Genomic DNA, 17,543 nt, shown 5'->3' on the forward strand with positions numbered 1-17,543 from the left:
TGAACCTTTTTACAAGCACAAGTTGCTTTTCCTGTTGTTGTTGTTGTTGATGATGATAATAAATCAACTTAATTGTCCTTTCCCAGCTCATGCTGAGCTCAGGGCGGCATACAACATACGTTAAAACAATATGCTAGTTAAAAACAGTACAATAAATCAATTTCAAATATAAACTCTCAGATGGCACCCTGTAAGTTTTTTTGCATTATGGACTGCCAGGGCATCATGCTGGGTGGGGGGAAATGAGACAAAGCATTTGGAGGCAGGGGTGGAACGAAGTTGCCAAGCTGAGTAATAAACCTTTGCTGCCCTCAACCAAAAGCCTGCCAGAACATCCCTGCTTTGCAGATACTAAGTTCAACTTACTATAGCCTTCTTTTGTGTTTTTATATTAATTTTTTTTAAAAAAAATTGTTAGCTTGCAGAATAAGATACATTTAGATACTTTAGGAATCAGCACAATCTTTAGGGTGCTGGTATAGTATAATAGCTAAGGTTGGTTAGTGACCCTGGAGGGGTCCCATTTCAAATTTCTCTTCTGCCAGAAATTCTTTAGGTGGCTTTAGGCAAGCCCCCAACGTCCGAGCCCTTCCCCCATGTGCAGTATGAAGTTAATACAGTTTCATTTTAGAGGACTGTTGTAAGAATTCCATGTCTGAAGCACTTCAGATTCTGAAAGTGCACTATAACTGCTAAATATTTCATGTGATGCTAGGTATATTTGTGGGGCAGTTTTATTCCAGTAGTGGACTGCTATAGCCAACAGAAGATCTAAATTTGAGGATCTCCATTAAGTTTTACAACAGGAACATTTACAAACATGCCAGCAATCACAGACATACCTTCTGTTTTACTGTGATTAGCTTATTATCAATATTTTAGATATTTATGACTCTATTCCACCAAGTTCAGGATCCCCAAGGCAGCAAAGTCAAAACATTTTTAAAAGGCTTTTAAAGCCTTTAACAATAAAAATCTAACACAGCAAAACACATAGATGCATACACATAAACAGGAAAGAAGGTCACTGGAAGAATGTCGAACGGAAAAGTCTTTACCCACTTGCAGAAGACAGTAATGGAGGGGGTCAGATGCCTCTTCCAGCAGAAGGAATTTCATAATCCCAGCGCCATAGCTAAGGAGACCTGTTCTTGTGTTGCCCCCTGTCTAACTGCAGGTAATTAGAGGCACCCAAAATATGGCCTCCAAAGGTTGTTATAATGGTTAGATATGTTTGTAAAGGAAAAGGTGCTCCTTAAAGGTATGCCGGCCTGAAGATATTTGAATGCATCAACTGAGTTTTCAAGAGTGTCATGACATGATAAGATGAACTTTGGTGAGTGTGGAGGAGTTTGAATACCTTTGGTACAACATCTCTGCTCACTCCCCCCTCCCTTTGCAAGTTCCTCAGGTGGAGTCTCTGTGCCCTTCATTGAATTCTGCTGCAGAATTCAATGAAGAAAGCATAGAGTTTCTACTCAGCCAGTATCTAGTGCAAAATGACAGGATTCCAAGTCCCAGAGGCTTTTGCCTCTGGAGATGTCCTTTTAGGGCTGATGGGAAGTGATAGGCAGGGCTTTTTTTCTGCTGGAGCTCAAAGGAGCAGAGCTCTGCCTAGACTGGCCAGGGCTCCTGCTGGGCTTTTTTTTCTTTCTTTTTTTAAAAAAGCACTGGTGATAGGTACCCATCTGGAAAAGTTTCGCTTGAGTGCCTCCGAAACCTGGAAGATGTGGACTGGAAGCTGACAGTTTCTGTGTTATACCATAGTAAGAAGACTGAAAAGGTATAGGATAGTTTGCCTAGAGAACTCGTTGCTGTTTAACTTCTGTTAAGTTCTTTGTGGGGGCTGGAAGTTTACTAATATTTGGAAATATGCAAAGTAGATAAAATATTTGTCCCTGGGCTGCCATGGTTTAGTGTAGGGGTAAAATAGTTTGATAGCGTAACTGTCTGTATACATAGCCGATAAAGGACCATACGAACCTTAAGATTTGCATTACACACATGATTGTGGTTTGAAACGCTGCATGATCTGTATTCACCTGACCTTTGGCTCCCTTCTGTAAAACTGTAAAACTTTGCATGTTGTAACATTTAGCTCTTTTCTCTGTGTGGCTCCTTTATGAGTAACCGCTGTAAAGGCATCTCTATAGTGTTCTGGGGTGATGCATGTTAATGCTGCTTCCTTGCCTTCCTGATTTTTGCTGGCACCTTAGAAGTCTTAGTTAGACCCAAATGACTTAATTGTATGTGGTAGAGTGACACAACAGTCAGTATATAAGGTGGCTCTGAAATAAAAAGAGGATCCTTTATTTGAAAAGAAGCATTTGTCTTAAATATAAATTAAGTATAACAGCATTACGGTTTCTGAATGGCTGATAAGCTTAATGGACTCGGACAGATACATAAGTGTAATGGTTCCTTAAGTAGACTTAACCATACAGGCTTATTTTGTCACTTGCCACTTAGGTCAGTAACTTTCTTCTGCACAGCTTAACTTCCCTACTTGCCACCCAAGTTAATAACTTCCACACAGAAAGCAGATTTCTCTCACACTCTTCAGGACTCCATTGAGGCTTGTTCCTCCACGTGCATATTGTCTCTCTTAACAAAACAGTCAGTTCTGCTTCTGCACCCTAGCATACAGCTACCATCTGATCATAATACACTTTCCTCCCCCTTCCAGCCCCCCTTTCTTATTTTAGAGGCCTACATTTTAGATCAACAGCAACATACATTTAAAATGCCACATTAAATCGTAGAAATAAAACACACATACATGGCAAAACACCACACCTATTCTTACACCAAGCCAAGTCAGTCCAGATGTTTGCCTACTCTGCCTAGCCTTCCTTTTACCGTATTGTGACAGATACATCTACAAAGCTTCTCAGATCCACTTTGGAACACAGGAGGACATCTTGATTTTTTGATTTTTTTTTTTTTGCTGGAGTTCTCTCAGTAATAGCAGGATAAGTACACTTTGGAACATTAACAAGAATGATCCCTCTGCTTACTAAAATCAAAACTGTGTAAGGTTTCAGAGCCTGTTAACCTCACACTAGAGCTCTGTATTGGCATATCCTACTTACTGAAGGCTCTCAAACATTTGAGATCCAGGAAGCTGCTTGCAGCTGTGGCTGTCTCTCTCCTGTCTGTGAGAACAAGGCCCCCTGTCTTCTCTTCTGCTGGGTCTCAGTGGGAATGCCAGAACGGTTGTTTACAGGCAGTAGGCAGCCAATTTGAGGGCTTTGGTCCTTGCTTGAAGGGATTGGATAGCTGAGTAAAGAATTATCTCTTTGCTGGAGCAACAAAAATGTCATGTTGCACGGAATCTTGCATCAAAGAACTTCAAGAAATTTAAACTTACATGCTGCTCTTGCTTGGCCCATGCTGCCTACTTGGTTTTTTACTTGGCCCACCATGGCATTCATTGTCTTCATCTGCATATCTAATGTTCTAGCCAAATGTGAAATTAATTTGGGGAGGCGACTTGGCTTGCATATTTAAAATGAACGTACTGTTCTGTGTTTGCTATCTTTAGATATTCTCAGGACATTTTTTGAGCAGGAATGCACAAGAATACAGTTCCGACTGGCTTGGCATCAGGGGGTGGGACCCAATATGTAAATGAGTTCCTGCAGGGCCTTTTCTACAAAAAAACCCTGTGCAAAACAATGATGACATCAGGGGTGTGGCCTAATATGCAAATGAGTTTCTGCAGGACTTTTTCTACAAAAAAAGACCCTGTATATTCTTAAGATGAGCTGGTCTTTGTGCAGTGATTAGACTCACAGTGGTCCTCATTCCATGGACCATGGAGAGCCACATCCTCAAATCTCATCAATCAAAAGAGCCATATGACGAGTGCATGCCCTGCACATGGCCTCAAGCACACAGAGACCATAAGCTATATAAACCCTTTAATTATCAGAGCCTGTCTTAGCATGTTGAGTTGTCTCTCTGCGCTTCTTTGCTTTTGGGTTAGCATGTGGTGTGCCCCATTCTGCCAACCCCTTATTCAGCTGCACAGGCTGAACCGATCTTAAAGAACCCATGCCACTGTACAACCAAAGATATAAGCATAATGGAGAAATTGTATTTCATTTTAAAAATGAAACTGTTCTGTTTTGGGTCCGTAGTAATTATGAAATTATTGCTGTTTCTTTAAAAAACCACCCACTTGTCTCTCCTGGGGCATGGGGTGGATATCACAAGGAATGGCACTTCGGAACTGTTGCAGGTAGTCCCTGAACCATTTAGCAAGTATCACTGTATTAGAGGCTCAGACTAGGATTTGGGAGGCAGAGTTCAAATGCTGACTCAACCATGAAGCTTCCTGGATGACTTCAGGCCAGTCATTGTCTCTTAGCCTAGCTCCACAGGGCTGAAGATAAATTGGAGGATGGTAAAATGATGTATCCTTGAAGGAGCCGAAGGATAAATATGTGTTATTTGTTTAGAACAGCTACATCCCATCTTTTCATGTAACTGCTGAAGGTGGGTCACAAGGGGAAAGAAATGAAATAGTATAAATTTAAAATAAATCAACAAAATATCTGAGAAAAAAAATCAGTAGAGCTAATTGCCCTGCAGTAAAACTAATTAGCTGTTGCGATGGGAGTGCAGTGACTTTGGACAGGTTTTCAGAATAGAAGATTCTTTGTGTCCATGAGCTAGCTTGGCAATCTTAGGTTTTTCATTTCTGGGCTTGTGAGATAATTTTTCAGTACTTTAGCAATTCGCAAATACTGCTGGTCTCTCTCAGTTTAATTCTTATGATCACATTAGAGTTTCAAGGGGTAACCCCAGATTTAAAGCTGCAGGCAAATAATTGGAAGCAGGAGGGAATTTTAGAATAATTGGTTGGCCCACACAATAAATAGCAATTTTAATGTAGCTGAGGAGGTAATAAAATCTAATGATTCCTATGAAGTCGCAGTTTATTTAGCTAAAACACATGTGGGAGGCTATATTTGGCCCTTAAGACTTGGCAGCTATAGTCAGTTTTGATGGCATCACGAAGAACACGTTCAGATTATCAGACGTCTGTGTTTGAGATGGAACACTTGAAAATGATGTTGCAGGAAGAATGTAACGCTGTCTTCTGAGACTACACTAGCAGAGTCAACAGGAAAGCATACAACAGTGCGTTGCTAGCCACTGATCATCTGGTCCTGTGGTTCATACAACAAAGGAGTATGTGTTAGCAGGAACTAACAAATTTGCTTGCTATAACAAGCCTCTCCCCAGCTGCCTTCTGAGCTAGGGTCAAAGGAGAGGGATTATGCACCTTACAGTTACATGGCATTTTGCCCTTAGGGAACATAAGGGCTGTGGGGATGTTCCTTCTTTGCTCTCTCCAGCTCTAAGCTCAAAAGTGAAGCTGGGGTTCATCTGTGTGATGCTGGCATCTTGAAGCCATGACAAGCACTTCAAAAGGGGAGCAAGAGATGTGAAAGCATGGAAGAATGGTTAGGAAAAAAAAATTCCCAGAGAGTATTTCAGTTTTCCCAGTGGAAAAATTAGCAGTTTTGAGACATCAGAAGGAAGGGGAGGGAGGGAAGAAACTCCTATGGAATATTTTCTCTTTTGGAACGAATGTAATGCTTTTTAAGATGAAGTTTTTGCTTACTCAAAACATGTGGCTTGAAGAATTCTGTGTAAGACAATCTTAATCCAATTCCAGTTCCAGCAACCTTTAATGGCGTAACAAGGAAACAGTGCAATACGGTTTGACAATGTAAAGACAATAGTCAATAGATTAATTTCTGCACTACACTGAGATCAGTGTGATGTAGCGGTCAATGTGTCGGACTAGGATCTGAGACACTCAGGCGGGAATCTCTACTCTGCCATAAGAGCTGGTTGACCTTGGACCAGTCAAAGTAAAAATAGTTTCCTGTGCACACTGTAGACACATACAATAAATATACTTTCAAATATATTGTTTAAAAGTGACCTATGTCCGCAATAAGCATTTGTTTTCTTTCAGATGAAAAAAATTAAAGGGAGTTGGGACAGTGACTAATGCTGTTCATTTAATATAAAAACAAATGCACTTGCAGAGTTCGTTTTTAAGAACAAAACCCCTATCTCTCATAATTGCATGGAAGTGTAAGAAAACATCCCTGTTAAAGAAGCCAGAGGATTGCACAGAAAGAGCTTCAGTTCTTTTCTCCTATCTCTCCTGTCCTGGCAGACCAGCTAATAACTGTTCTCTGTGCCTGTTGCCCTCTTCCCTCAAAGCACATTTTGAGCCAAAAAACATGAACATTCCATGAGGTTAACTCTAACATAATTTCTCAAAGCTTGACCCAAGCTCACCTGAGGCTTTGCTCTTAAGCAAGCCCCAGAAATAGCAATAGCACAGTTTGTCCTTATGATATGGATGAATGTGGGTATGTGCTTTCATTGTGGCTGGTAGCAGGGCTATTTTTTTTTTAATTAACTTCCTGGCTAGGTGTTTGCTCCAAGAAACAGAACACTAGGTGTTTGCCCTGTAACTCATTCACTTATTCCAATGCATCGTTCTTGTATTCTAGGTGGAACTGGCTTTGAAAGTTTGATTGCAACAATATTTTGGGTGCTTCTACCCACCTCAGTTGTGGATTCTCTTGCTGTGGGGAATGGCGACCCACAATCCTCCCCCCACACTCTATCACTCATGCCTTTTGAGACTTGTACATGTTGAAGGGGCTGTTGAAAGTGAGGACGATGAGTTTCTCCCTATTAATACTCTTTCCTGTGTGCAGGTTCGCTACAAGGAAGAGTTTGAAAAGAACAAAGGGAAGGGCTTCAGTGTGGTGGCTGATACCCCCGAATTGCAGCGAATCAAGAAGACTCAGGATCAAATCAGCAACGTAAGCTGTCCTGCATGTGGCTTTCTGTGTACCTGTGTGGTTTATTACATGCAAAACTGCTTTAACTAATCCCGCCCCCTTGCTGCTGCAACTACTGCAGCACAGTTCAGGTGACGTAGTTCTGAGAATCTGAGCTAAGAACTCATGAATTCTGTGACTGAAATTTGCACCTTTGAAGATGAGGGTCTGCCTTGCATCTTCCATTCAGCAGCTGAAACATGTTGAATAGGTGTGTGGGTAGAATAGATGTTATGGTATTCAAAGCAAAAATAAAACATCAGAGCTGATCATCAGTCAGGAGTTTGAAATTTTCCCCTTGAACAAGGAGTAGGGAAGCCAAGACCGTCCAGTTTTGCCAAAAGAATAAGCATGCATAACTTAACTCCTGACTTCCTCCTGCCAGGAGAAGTGAGCAAACATTTTTAACAAAGTAATGTTTGCCAGGAAATATGAGCTAGTTTTGGTTCAAGGTGACATTAACTTCATGTTTACTATCACAGACCAAGGCATAATGTGAATTGCAGAATGTGGGGCAGTAGGCATGCTAGAGGCATGAGGAAGAGATGAATGGACCACCACTTTGTGACTGCCTATGAAGATTTGGAGAAAAATGCCTCCATTTTTATCACGAGGGCTGAAAACTTGCGTTGTCTGTTTATAAAATAAAACTGGTGATCCTTTGGAGCCCACTTTTAGCACTTAACACTAGCAATATAATCCAGAAGATCTCCATATACTTACTCTCCTTCCTCCACAGACTAATATGAATAATTTGTGGTATGGGTAAGCATTAAAATCTGAACTTTCTCAGAAGAGCTGAAGTCTGAGTGCTTGAGCATAATACCATGTGTTTTATGCCAGAATAGTACATCGTAAATGTGTAACATGCAGTCTAATCTGTCTCTACTTCTCTTCCCATGTGCTGACTGAATAACTCTGGCTCAACTCTGCTGCATGTCTCATGCCCAGCAACTGCAGCCAAATGCACACACATGCCTACTAACTTTAAAACCGCTTGCTAGGGTGGCCTTTGGTTGATTTCCCTTTGACCACTTTTCGTCCGCCATTTGTATGCAGCAGTTCTGGCTGGCAGGCAGGCACTGCGAGATTTGAACCTCTCTCTGGGATGTGAGCCGGGGGGGGGGGGGGGCAGGTGCGATAATGCTAGCTTGTTAAGGACTCAGTGAGAGGAGGAGACAGGATGTAGGGAATGGCAAAACCAGACCAGAGTATGTCCTCACCTTATCCATGGATAGCCTCTGTCATGGGTTGTAAAGTGCTCTGCAGCTTCTTTTCTCACAAGGGCTGTACAGTTAGTGAGGCTAGGAGCGGATTGTGCATGTGTGTCTGTGTATTTGACCCAGTCCTCCAAGAGTGTCCAGTGAGCTTAATGGCTGATTAGAGATTTAAGCCTCTGTTGGGTCCAAATCCAGTATTTCGAATAGTGAAAGTGCCAGTACAAATTATTAGAAAACGAGTGCAGCAGAGTTCTTACAGTTAGCATTAATTATATTTCCCATTCTAAGGCACAAGTGTAAGATTACAAATTGGCTGGAACATAAATAATCAGACATGGATGTACATCAGAGTGCTTCACAGTAGCTATCCACTCATCTTACCCCAGCTCTGGCTAAGAGCATTTAATTTTATAGATAGGAAACCTGTTGCTGTAAAAACAAGTAGTGTGGCACCTTTGAGATCAACAAATGTATAGTGGCCTTTGTGGGCCAGAGTCGCATTTCCTCAGAGGGATGAAGTGGTTGTGCATCCTACAACAGACTCTGAGTTGGTAAAGTTTATGCCCCTAGCAAATTTTCCTAGCAGAATTTCCAAGGTAACTGGCACAAAACCTTGGCTAAACTGGGATCTGAACCCATATAAGCACTTGGCTAAACTGGGATTTGAACCCATGATCTCTAAGGCCAAACAAGACTCTCTTTCTGTTGGATCTCACTGACTTGGGTTGTGGTAATCACACCAGGTGATTAAACTGAGGGAAATGGGTTTCCAGAAATAAGTATGAAAAATAAAAATGTACAGAAGGTGTAGAATGGTGAACATAGTGCAAGCTAGCAAAAAGAATTGGATATCCAAGACTCCGATGAATGAAAGTGTGTGGAGGCTTCTTAACATTCATTCAGTAGAATCCTAGCTGTTTTTTTAAAAAATCTCCCTGAGGCCTGTTGATCTGTCCTTCATCATTGGCTGTACCCATTTTGTGTGAGCTGGCACTCTGGGAGTTAATTCTGGGTGAGCCCGTCAGACTGAATTCAGTCTCACTGGGAGTCCCTTCCCAGGCCCTCTCTGCCCCATAGCCTTTTGCTCACCACGCTTGAGCTCTTTAATGGAGCAATTACCCTTTTGCTTTGCTGTTTTCCTCTTCAGTTACAAATTCCATCTAGTCCCCTCTTGACTACAAGCCTCCGCAAGCTGATATTGAATGCTTGCCTTGGGGAAAGGACTCTCCCGTGGTGACTTGGTATAACTCAGCTTGCCCCAGTTTCCTTGGCAAAATCCCCAGAGCCGCATAGGTGTACCAGTGGGTAGGTGGTAGGGAATAGCCATCTTCTGACTCATTCCGCCTTCATACTGGTGGTGGTATGCAGTGACCTGGACCCTTAAATAGGGGATTCTCCACCACCTGTTATGGGAAAGAAGGGAGAGTGCACCACTAAATAAAGGAACACCTAAGCAAAACTATGTGTGTTCCTTTGTGAACACAATGATGAGCATAGACTATGTGAGCGGTGCCTTGCTGATGCTTCAGGAGCCGGAATGTAAAAGTGGATGAGGGTGGAGATCTGGCAGGATTTGCAGTAGTCTTGAGAGCTTGACTCAGCACTTCCCTAGGCTGCCAGAGGCAGAATAAATTATGCACTACGAAGACATGAGATTTCATCTTTCAGATTGGACACTGTAGATTCTTTTCTACCATCCTTGCCTCTTTTCTCCTGTTACGGAGTGGTGTTGAGGACTGGTCACTATCCTTATTGAGCTGTTAGGAAAACTGAGTGTAAAGGATGATGGCTAGGACAAGATTCACCCAAGGGAGTGAATAGGGAGATATGCGAAGGTTTTGAGCAATGCCCCTCTAATCCCCCCTCCCCCGCAGAGTGTAGCAGTTCACATCCTGAGCAAAATAGAACGGCTGCAATCTAAACGTGGGCAGTGCAAGACCCTGCGCAGCTCCAGATTGCTGCTGAGAGGGGTTTCCTGTGTTAATGAGCACAGTTTAGAAGGAACACTGAACTCTTTGGCCCAGCACTCCCCCTGTACAGTTCTTTCCCTTACCTGGATTCCTATATATCCGCATAGACACAGTGTGCCCTCAAGTTTGTTTCATGTAGCTTGTCACTTCAGCCGATGCATTGCCTCATTCTCTCCCCCCTCCCATTGCAAGGTTCAGGGTGTAACAACAGAAGCTTACCTGGGGTATGTAGCAGAGCTGTGATTGCAGAGGGCTGGATTTTTCTTTGATAACACTAGGCAAACTTTTCTGTGACTGAAAGTGATTGTAGAAGGAGGGAGGTTACCAATAGCAACCTGGCTTTGTCTGTGCAGGGATTCTGTCACTCTTTCTAAAGCTGGAATGTAACGTGGCTATGAACATGCTGTGTTCTGTTGAAATGTGGTTTTCAACCCTGAGCATATCCCTTGGAGCCAAAGATGTTACTTTTTATACTTGCAACTGTATCGCAGCTGCAAATTCCAGTGGCAATTTACGGTATGCAGATGGGCCTGATTCTAATAGGTGCTGCAGCATGGCGGGGAAGAGCTCCTGTCCTGGCCACATTGGTTTTGCCCACCAAAATGACCGGGGGGGGGGGGGAGTATTTGTCTTATTGGGAGTCGGCAAGTAAAAGGTGCATATAGGTTTCTGACAGACCAAATAATCCCCCCCTCTCCTGGGTTGCTTTAGCTCCTGAAAATGGTGTCGGTTTTTGATGTGCAGTGAACAAACATCTGTCTAAAAGCATCTTTCCAACATTTTATTTAAAGCAATTTGTGTTCTTGGCTTACAGGCTAGAAAAGGGCAGCCCAGACATCTGAAGGGAGGGATTGACTGGCACTAGATTCTGCAATATGTGCCAAACTATTCTTCTCTCCCCCGCCCCCATTCCCCACCACAGAACATGGGGGGACTGTGACAGTCCTCCTAACAATGTGGCACTGCTGTGGTTCTCTGCTGCCACCTTCTGGTGTGCATGCTGTATTTCAGTACCCTCTCAGATTTGAAGGGAGAGAAGAGTTTTAGAGTGAGCAAGCCAGCAACTAGGTTGACAGGGCACAGCCTCTATTTACTCAACCTCCCACCCTTTGGATTGTTACATGGTCACGTGTCCGCAGCTTCTCATGGCTGTCAGCACAATGCTCTCAACCACTGAGTTTTATCTGGAGCAGGATGAGGTAGAAAATTATGTAGCTAAGTATCATTCTGTCTCTAATCTTCCTTTCTTGGGCAAAGCACTCCAGGTGATCTTGGCTAAATCATCTGCTCTGGTTTTCAGTCTGATTTCAGACCGGACTATGGAATGGAGTTGGTTGAAGACCTCCTTCTCAATGTAGACAAAGGCCCAGGCCTCTTTGTTGCTCTTGCTGGGTTTGTCTGCTGCCTTTGATACAGTAGACCATGCCATCTTGTTGAGGCTCTTGAAGGCAAAAGTAGGCATCAGGGATTGTATGCTGGACTGGGTCAAATTATTTCTCACTGACCAAACTCAAAGAAACTGCCATTGGGGACCTGTTATTAGTTCTAATATTATTTCCTGTTGTTCTAATGTCACCTCCTATCCTTCCTCTATAGATAAAGTATCATGAAGAATTTGAAAAGAGCCGGATGGGCACACCTGGCGGGGAGGGAGGGGAACTGGAGCGTCGTAACTCCCAGGAGGGTGCCAACTACAGGAGGCCAGCGGAGCCGCAGCAGCAGCCTCCCCCACACCAGCAGCCCCACCACATCCAACCAAATACCCCTGGTAAATGAGCTGAGGTCATGCTTGAGCTGGGGGACAGGTGGGGTGACTTTTGCAGCAGTTGCTGAATAACTGGGTCGACTTGTGGCCTCCGTTTAACTCCCCAAGAATGAGCTCTTTGTTGTCTGTGTAAGTTCTTCTTGGACCAGTTCTATTGCTGAGGCAATTCAGAGCAGAAGTCCAACAGAATTTTTGGCTCGAGTAGAAGCCGGATTTCTGTATCAGGTTCCAGGCCATGCAAGAGTTGGTTGACTGTTTTCTTGTCTCCCCCAGTGTACCACCACCAGCCGCCACAACAGGCAGCATCTCAGTCTTATGGCTACAAGGAGCCAGCAGCACCTGTCTCCGTACAGCGTAATGCCCCATCTGGAGGAGGGGTGAGTGCAACTCAGAGGGAATATGGGAACCAATGACTAGCTACCTTTTTTTGTGGCCAGGAAAGGGGATAATTTTTTTTTTTAATGGAAAGGGGGTGATTTTAATGGCATCTTGCGTATTACCGGTATCTCCTTGCCTGCATGGAGATGTGCATGGTGTTACTGGGTTTTCATGAAAGCAGAAGGTTCAGATTTTCGCTCCAAACTAGAGAATTCAATTCTTTAATAATTTTTTAAGCTTGTGGAGAAAAAGAAGAGCATTTCAAAGTATTTATTTTGTTATATTATATTTGTATCCTGCCCTCCCCGATGGGCTCAGGGTGGCTAACATCAATTAAACCAACATAAATTACATTATTACAATAAAATCACAATAAGTTATTAAAACACCTGACCCCAGGAACACAGCATGCAGACAGTGTAAAGTATACATGCAAAGTAGATTAATGGCATTGAATATATATAGTGCTTTGCCTTTAAAATCCAGGTGGGAGGCAACCCTCCCATGAAAACAGAGGCAGAAAGATGGTATCCTGCTCTTAGCTCCCCATCGAGCCCATGATTGCACTGATACTTGGGCCATGATCTAAGGGCCATCCCTGCCTTTAGTACCAGCCTTGGTCCCATTGGCTTTGATAATAAAGTCCCCCCAAGTCCAGTCCTTTTCCCTGGCCAAAGTCTGCCCCCACATCAGCGCATAGGTCCCAGGTCACAGTGTGCAACTGTGGTAGCATAGCACCAAATTATCTGTGGATTTATTGGCTTTTCTTCCATTTTAGTCACCCACAGGTAGTTTGACTGAAGCACAAAGTGTATAGGGAAGTCACTCAAGTGGTAGGGAGCATTATCAGTCACCAGTTCCATTCATCAGTGCTTGTGGTGGCTGCCAGTGACAGTTCTTAGATACTGTTCTTTTATTTATGTCTGAAGTAGCTGCTCTGTGCTGTAGAACTAGATGTCCTTTTTGGCTGATGCCTCTTTACTTCAGCACAAGTCAGGGCAGAGGCAGGAGGTTAACGTCCATGTCTCCTGGATACTTTGGTCACTGACAGATCACAGCCCTTTCCCCTGATTCTTGACCGCTGCAGCATACAAATTGCACTTCCTGGAACCAGCCCAACTTGTGGGCTGCCCTGAGCCTGCTTTGGTGGGGAGGGTGGGATATAAATCAAATAAACCTAACCTAGCTGCTGTCAGCAGAATTGGGTGACCAGCATTAGTCTGCATTTCTTTTTGTGCCACCTCATGGGAATCCCTGAGTGCTGATCTGTCCCTTCTCCTCCCTGCGCCCTCTACCCTGAAACCTCAGAAGCGGTTCCGTGCAGTCTACGATTACAACGCAGCGGATGAGGATGAGGTCTCCTTCCAGGATGGCGACACAATCATCAACGTGCAGCAGATCGATGATGGCTGGATGTATGGCACCGTCGAGCGGACCGGTGATACAGGCATGCTTCCAGCCAACTATGTGGAGGCTATATGAGCCTTGCCTGGGTACCGCCCTGGAAGCAAGCAGGGGGAAGGGCTCTCATCGTGTGCTTCTCGTTCCATTATCCCTTCTCTGCTGTCTCTTGTCATGCATCGGTTACTTTGTTCTGAGCCTCTGGCATGGCCATTTTTTTATTCTTCTGCCAACATAGCCTTGTTTTGGAGGCATTTGACAATGGGGTCTCTCTCTCTCTTTTTAAAACTATCCTTGTAAGACTTTTTCTTTTTAAGACCAATTGTCCTTCCATCCTCTCCCTCTGCTTTCATGGAACTTGGCACTGTGCTCTCCTCCCTCCCCAGGGACCTGCCATTTTGGGAAGTGATTTGGATTCTGAATTAAGTGAGCCTGATCTAACCAAAACTGTACACAGGAATGGGAACAAGGGAGACCTATGGGGAACGAACCTGGTGCCATATCTGTTTTTAGGGCTGTAGGGCCCTGAGTAACATGGGGAAGAGCCTCTGACCAGTTTTCCTCTAGAAAAATTTGTCCCAGGGCTGTTTGCATGTGAATGTTGACTCCCCTATCTTCCTTTCTGTAACATTTTAAATGTCAACTTGACAGAGATCAAAGAGAAAACCGTACTTTTAAGGCCTTCCGTGGAATCATCCTCTATCGCTTGCTTGTACAAAACAGCATATTTGTTGCATTCTACAAGGAAGCTGAAGGCCAATTTTAAGTGCTTGGTCCGAAGGGTGGCGGAAGAGGGTTTCAGAGAAGGGAAGGTGTGACTTGTAGCAAACACACCCCAGCATTGGCTCCTGAATGCCAGGGCTAAGTAAGAGCAGGTGTCTACTTTGGCAGGGTTGGGAGAGAGTTGTGCCCACTGGAGCAGGAGGGGCTCTGAGCTTCCAGAGTTGCCTATAATCTTGCCACTGAAGGGGGGACCAGTCTGCACAGCTCTACTTTTGGCGCTCTACCTCTGGGCTGAAGGATGCATGAGGGAGGGACAGCAATATTCCAAATGCTTTCTGGCTATGCCTGCTGCCCCCTCTCCCCAAACAGCTTTAGAATAACTTTTGAGCCAGCCTATGCAAGAATTACCCAGCTAACGATACACACAGCCACCTCTTAAAGCCTCTGGTGCTTGTGTGTATCACATATATTCCCCCCCCCCGCCCCGATGACCTGAATTCTGTTGGCACCTAATACGTGAAGACAGGCAGGCACTTCCCTAAAAAGCCATTTTACCCGTAGCAGCCCCCTTCTTTCTTAGGCAAGAGCCACGCTTGGCAAATGCTATCTTTGGGACCAATCCTCCTTCCTCTTCTGTCGGTGATGTTCATGGAGATCCACCAAAAGTCAATGGACCACTTTCCCCGTGCACCCAAGAGGCAGACCAGTAGACGACAGCATCTCTCTCTCTTGTACCTTTTCTGAGCCAGACAATGTTTACAACCCTCTCTCTTCTCTCCGCTGCCCTCCAGCCAGCCTGGCAATTTGGATGAAAGGGTCGGGGGAACACATATATACCTTGCACTAGAAATATACCTCTCACCCTCTCTTTTGTACCTAGCTGGCAGGTGCTGTTGCTGGCTTTGGGTAGCATCATGGACCAAAAGCAACTCGTGCTCATGTTAGAATGGCAGGGAACTTCTCTAACTGGAACCTTATGAGGCCAGGGTGGTGTGTGTGCATGGGAGAATGCAGGCAGGAGAGGGGAGCAAGATAGGACACTTCTGTACCCAAAATTAGTAGATCCTTGAAAGTCTCCATTTTCTGCTTTTAGTGGCTTCTTGCACTACATTTAAAAGATCTGAAGCAGCTTCTCAAAATCATTCCTGTGTTGGCAAGGAAGGGCATATTCTGCTTGAAAAGTTAATGTGCAACCTGCTCCTCTGCAGAATCACAGTCCTCTGGAGTGGCTCAGCAGTTCATGGATCTAACGGCTGAGCTACTTCCATAGGGTTGTGGAGCTAGTGCCTCTCTGTGCTTGCAAGTGCTGCACTTGTGGAAGGGACCTATGGAAAATCCCTGTTTCTTTAGATGTAACCTGCGTAGTGAGTGGCTGCCTCTTGTGACCATGTGGATCTCTGGAAGTGAGCTTTTTATATCTTCTGCTTTTAAAGGCTGCCTTTGGAAGGTATATTCAAGGAGAGGTGCTTGGGTCCACTGAATTTCCTCCAGTTTTTAGCTGTTCTATCTAATACCTCTCCAGAAGTTGGAACATACAAGGACCAAACTCTGAAACTTGCGTTGACTGCACAGTTTCTCTGCCATTCCACTGCTTCTTTCATGCTGTGTGCTCATGGTCTGCTTTTCTCCTCCTTTCTGTGCCCAGAGGCATATCAAGGGTTAACATCCCCATATGACCCCTATTTTTTCTGTGGACCTTCGTGCAAAGGAAATAAATGTTGGTAATAGTAGAAAGCATCCACGTTGTCCCTTCACAAGAGGAGCAAAAATTAAAGCAGAGCATTCTCCCTTGGTTTTTAGGCCCCTCCCTGGAGTTAAAAGCAACAAGATGCTTTTCATTTTGTTCCTTCTGAAGTTGTCCTGCATCTCTTTGAACTTGGTGGGAAGGAATACTGGCGTGTGGCCTTCTAACATCGCCAGACAGGAGAATTTTAAACTTTTGTCCAGATCCCTGCAGCTGCTGAATTGTTAACCTCCCATGCAGCCCTGCATAACTTGCCAATCTCAGCCGGCAGAAATAGTGACCAAATCATAACAGTTGTGGAAGCACAAACTTTTAAAAATAGTTTTTTCCCCTACTTTCCTCCCTGTACACTTTGCACTAGTGATAAATATGTTAAAAGGAGACTTTCAGTCTCCTCTCCACCAGATCTGTACCCTGAAAGGGAAATACGTGTTTGGAAGTAGCAGCAGTGGCTTTTTCGATCTTTTAGAGATCTGAAGGTGTCTGGGGACCTTCTAATCTTGGGAGGTGGCCTTTCTGAAGGTGCCAACAAGAGTGACTCAATTGGTAAGGGAATGGGGGAGTCACATCCTTGGTGCTAAGACAGAAGCACAAGCTTAGCAGTGGCTGTTTCCTTTGTAGCTAATTAGGGTGAGGCAAAATCATGTATAGACAATCCTTGAGGACAGCTTTTTTCATGAGGAAGATGCAAAATATCATAATGTGAATAAATATTTTTAGAGGACCAAATAAAATTACGATACTCAACTTTTTTTTTAAACTCTCTCCTAGCTTTTTCACTCCTGCCGAAGAAGCAAGTTTCTCACTGCTTGATTTACGTATTTTTCTGCCTTCTTTGACTTATGCACTTTTGCGTTGTTGTTTTTTCCAATAGCTGAAAAGCACCTAAACATGTATTTAAATAAATAAAATGTTTTAAAAACCCAACAAAAACAGCTAAGTCGCATCCGTGTAGCCATTTTTATTCACGTAAAGTCTGTACATCTTAGCTTTCCGAGCTAGATTTCATTGTCTATTAGAATGATTTTTTAAAAAAGAAAAATTGGTTTGCATATATTTTGGGGTTTTCATCTGTTGTCGGTATGTTTTCTTCTTTGTGGGCTTTGCGTGCCCTCTCCAAAAGTCATGTGGGCCTTTTTTCAGTGGCACCATAGAATCAGTCATAATTCCAGCTCTCTTCTGGTTTATGCCAATTTGAAAATAAAAGTATAATTTTTACCTGCTTGACTGATTTTCGTCTTCATTGACTGTTTTACTTTTCCCTCTTCTAGAAATTAATGCATATATTAAATTCATTACATTCTACAAGGAGGCCTCTCTCTCTCTCCCTCCCTCCCCCCTGCCATCTAGAATGGTGACTTTGATTTATATAACCTCTGTTTTGTTTGCCTATCCAAGGGTTGATCCTCAGGAAGCTTCTGTGAACTGAGAGTGAGATAGCATTGATGGCTTCAGTCTCCT

At 43.8% G+C, this 17,543-nt stretch overlaps 1 protein-coding gene across 1 annotated transcript in view; it reads left to right on the forward strand.

The window, feature by feature from the left end:
• The window catches only part of LASP1 (LIM and SH3 protein 1), a 57,390-nt gene extending 40,090 nt beyond the window's left edge, over positions 1 to 17,300 (forward strand). Inside the window, exons 4-7 of the mRNA XM_060255312.1 lie at positions 6,756 to 6,863; positions 11,668 to 11,839; positions 12,110 to 12,213; positions 13,523 to 17,300. Coding sequence (XP_060111295.1) covers positions 6,756 to 6,863; positions 11,668 to 11,839; positions 12,110 to 12,213; positions 13,523 to 13,696 — 558 coding nt within the window. The 3' untranslated portion in view covers positions 13,697 to 17,300. The remainder of the gene's footprint in view (positions 1 to 6,755; positions 6,864 to 11,667; positions 11,840 to 12,109; positions 12,214 to 13,522) is intronic.
• The last annotated feature ends 243 nt before the right edge of the window (positions 17,301 to 17,543 follow it).

Source organism: Heteronotia binoei, chromosome 15 (assembly GCF_032191835.1).
Source record: "Heteronotia binoei isolate CCM8104 ecotype False Entrance Well chromosome 15, APGP_CSIRO_Hbin_v1, whole genome shotgun sequence".
NCBI lineage: Eukaryota > Metazoa > Chordata > Lepidosauria > Squamata > Gekkonidae > Heteronotia > Heteronotia binoei.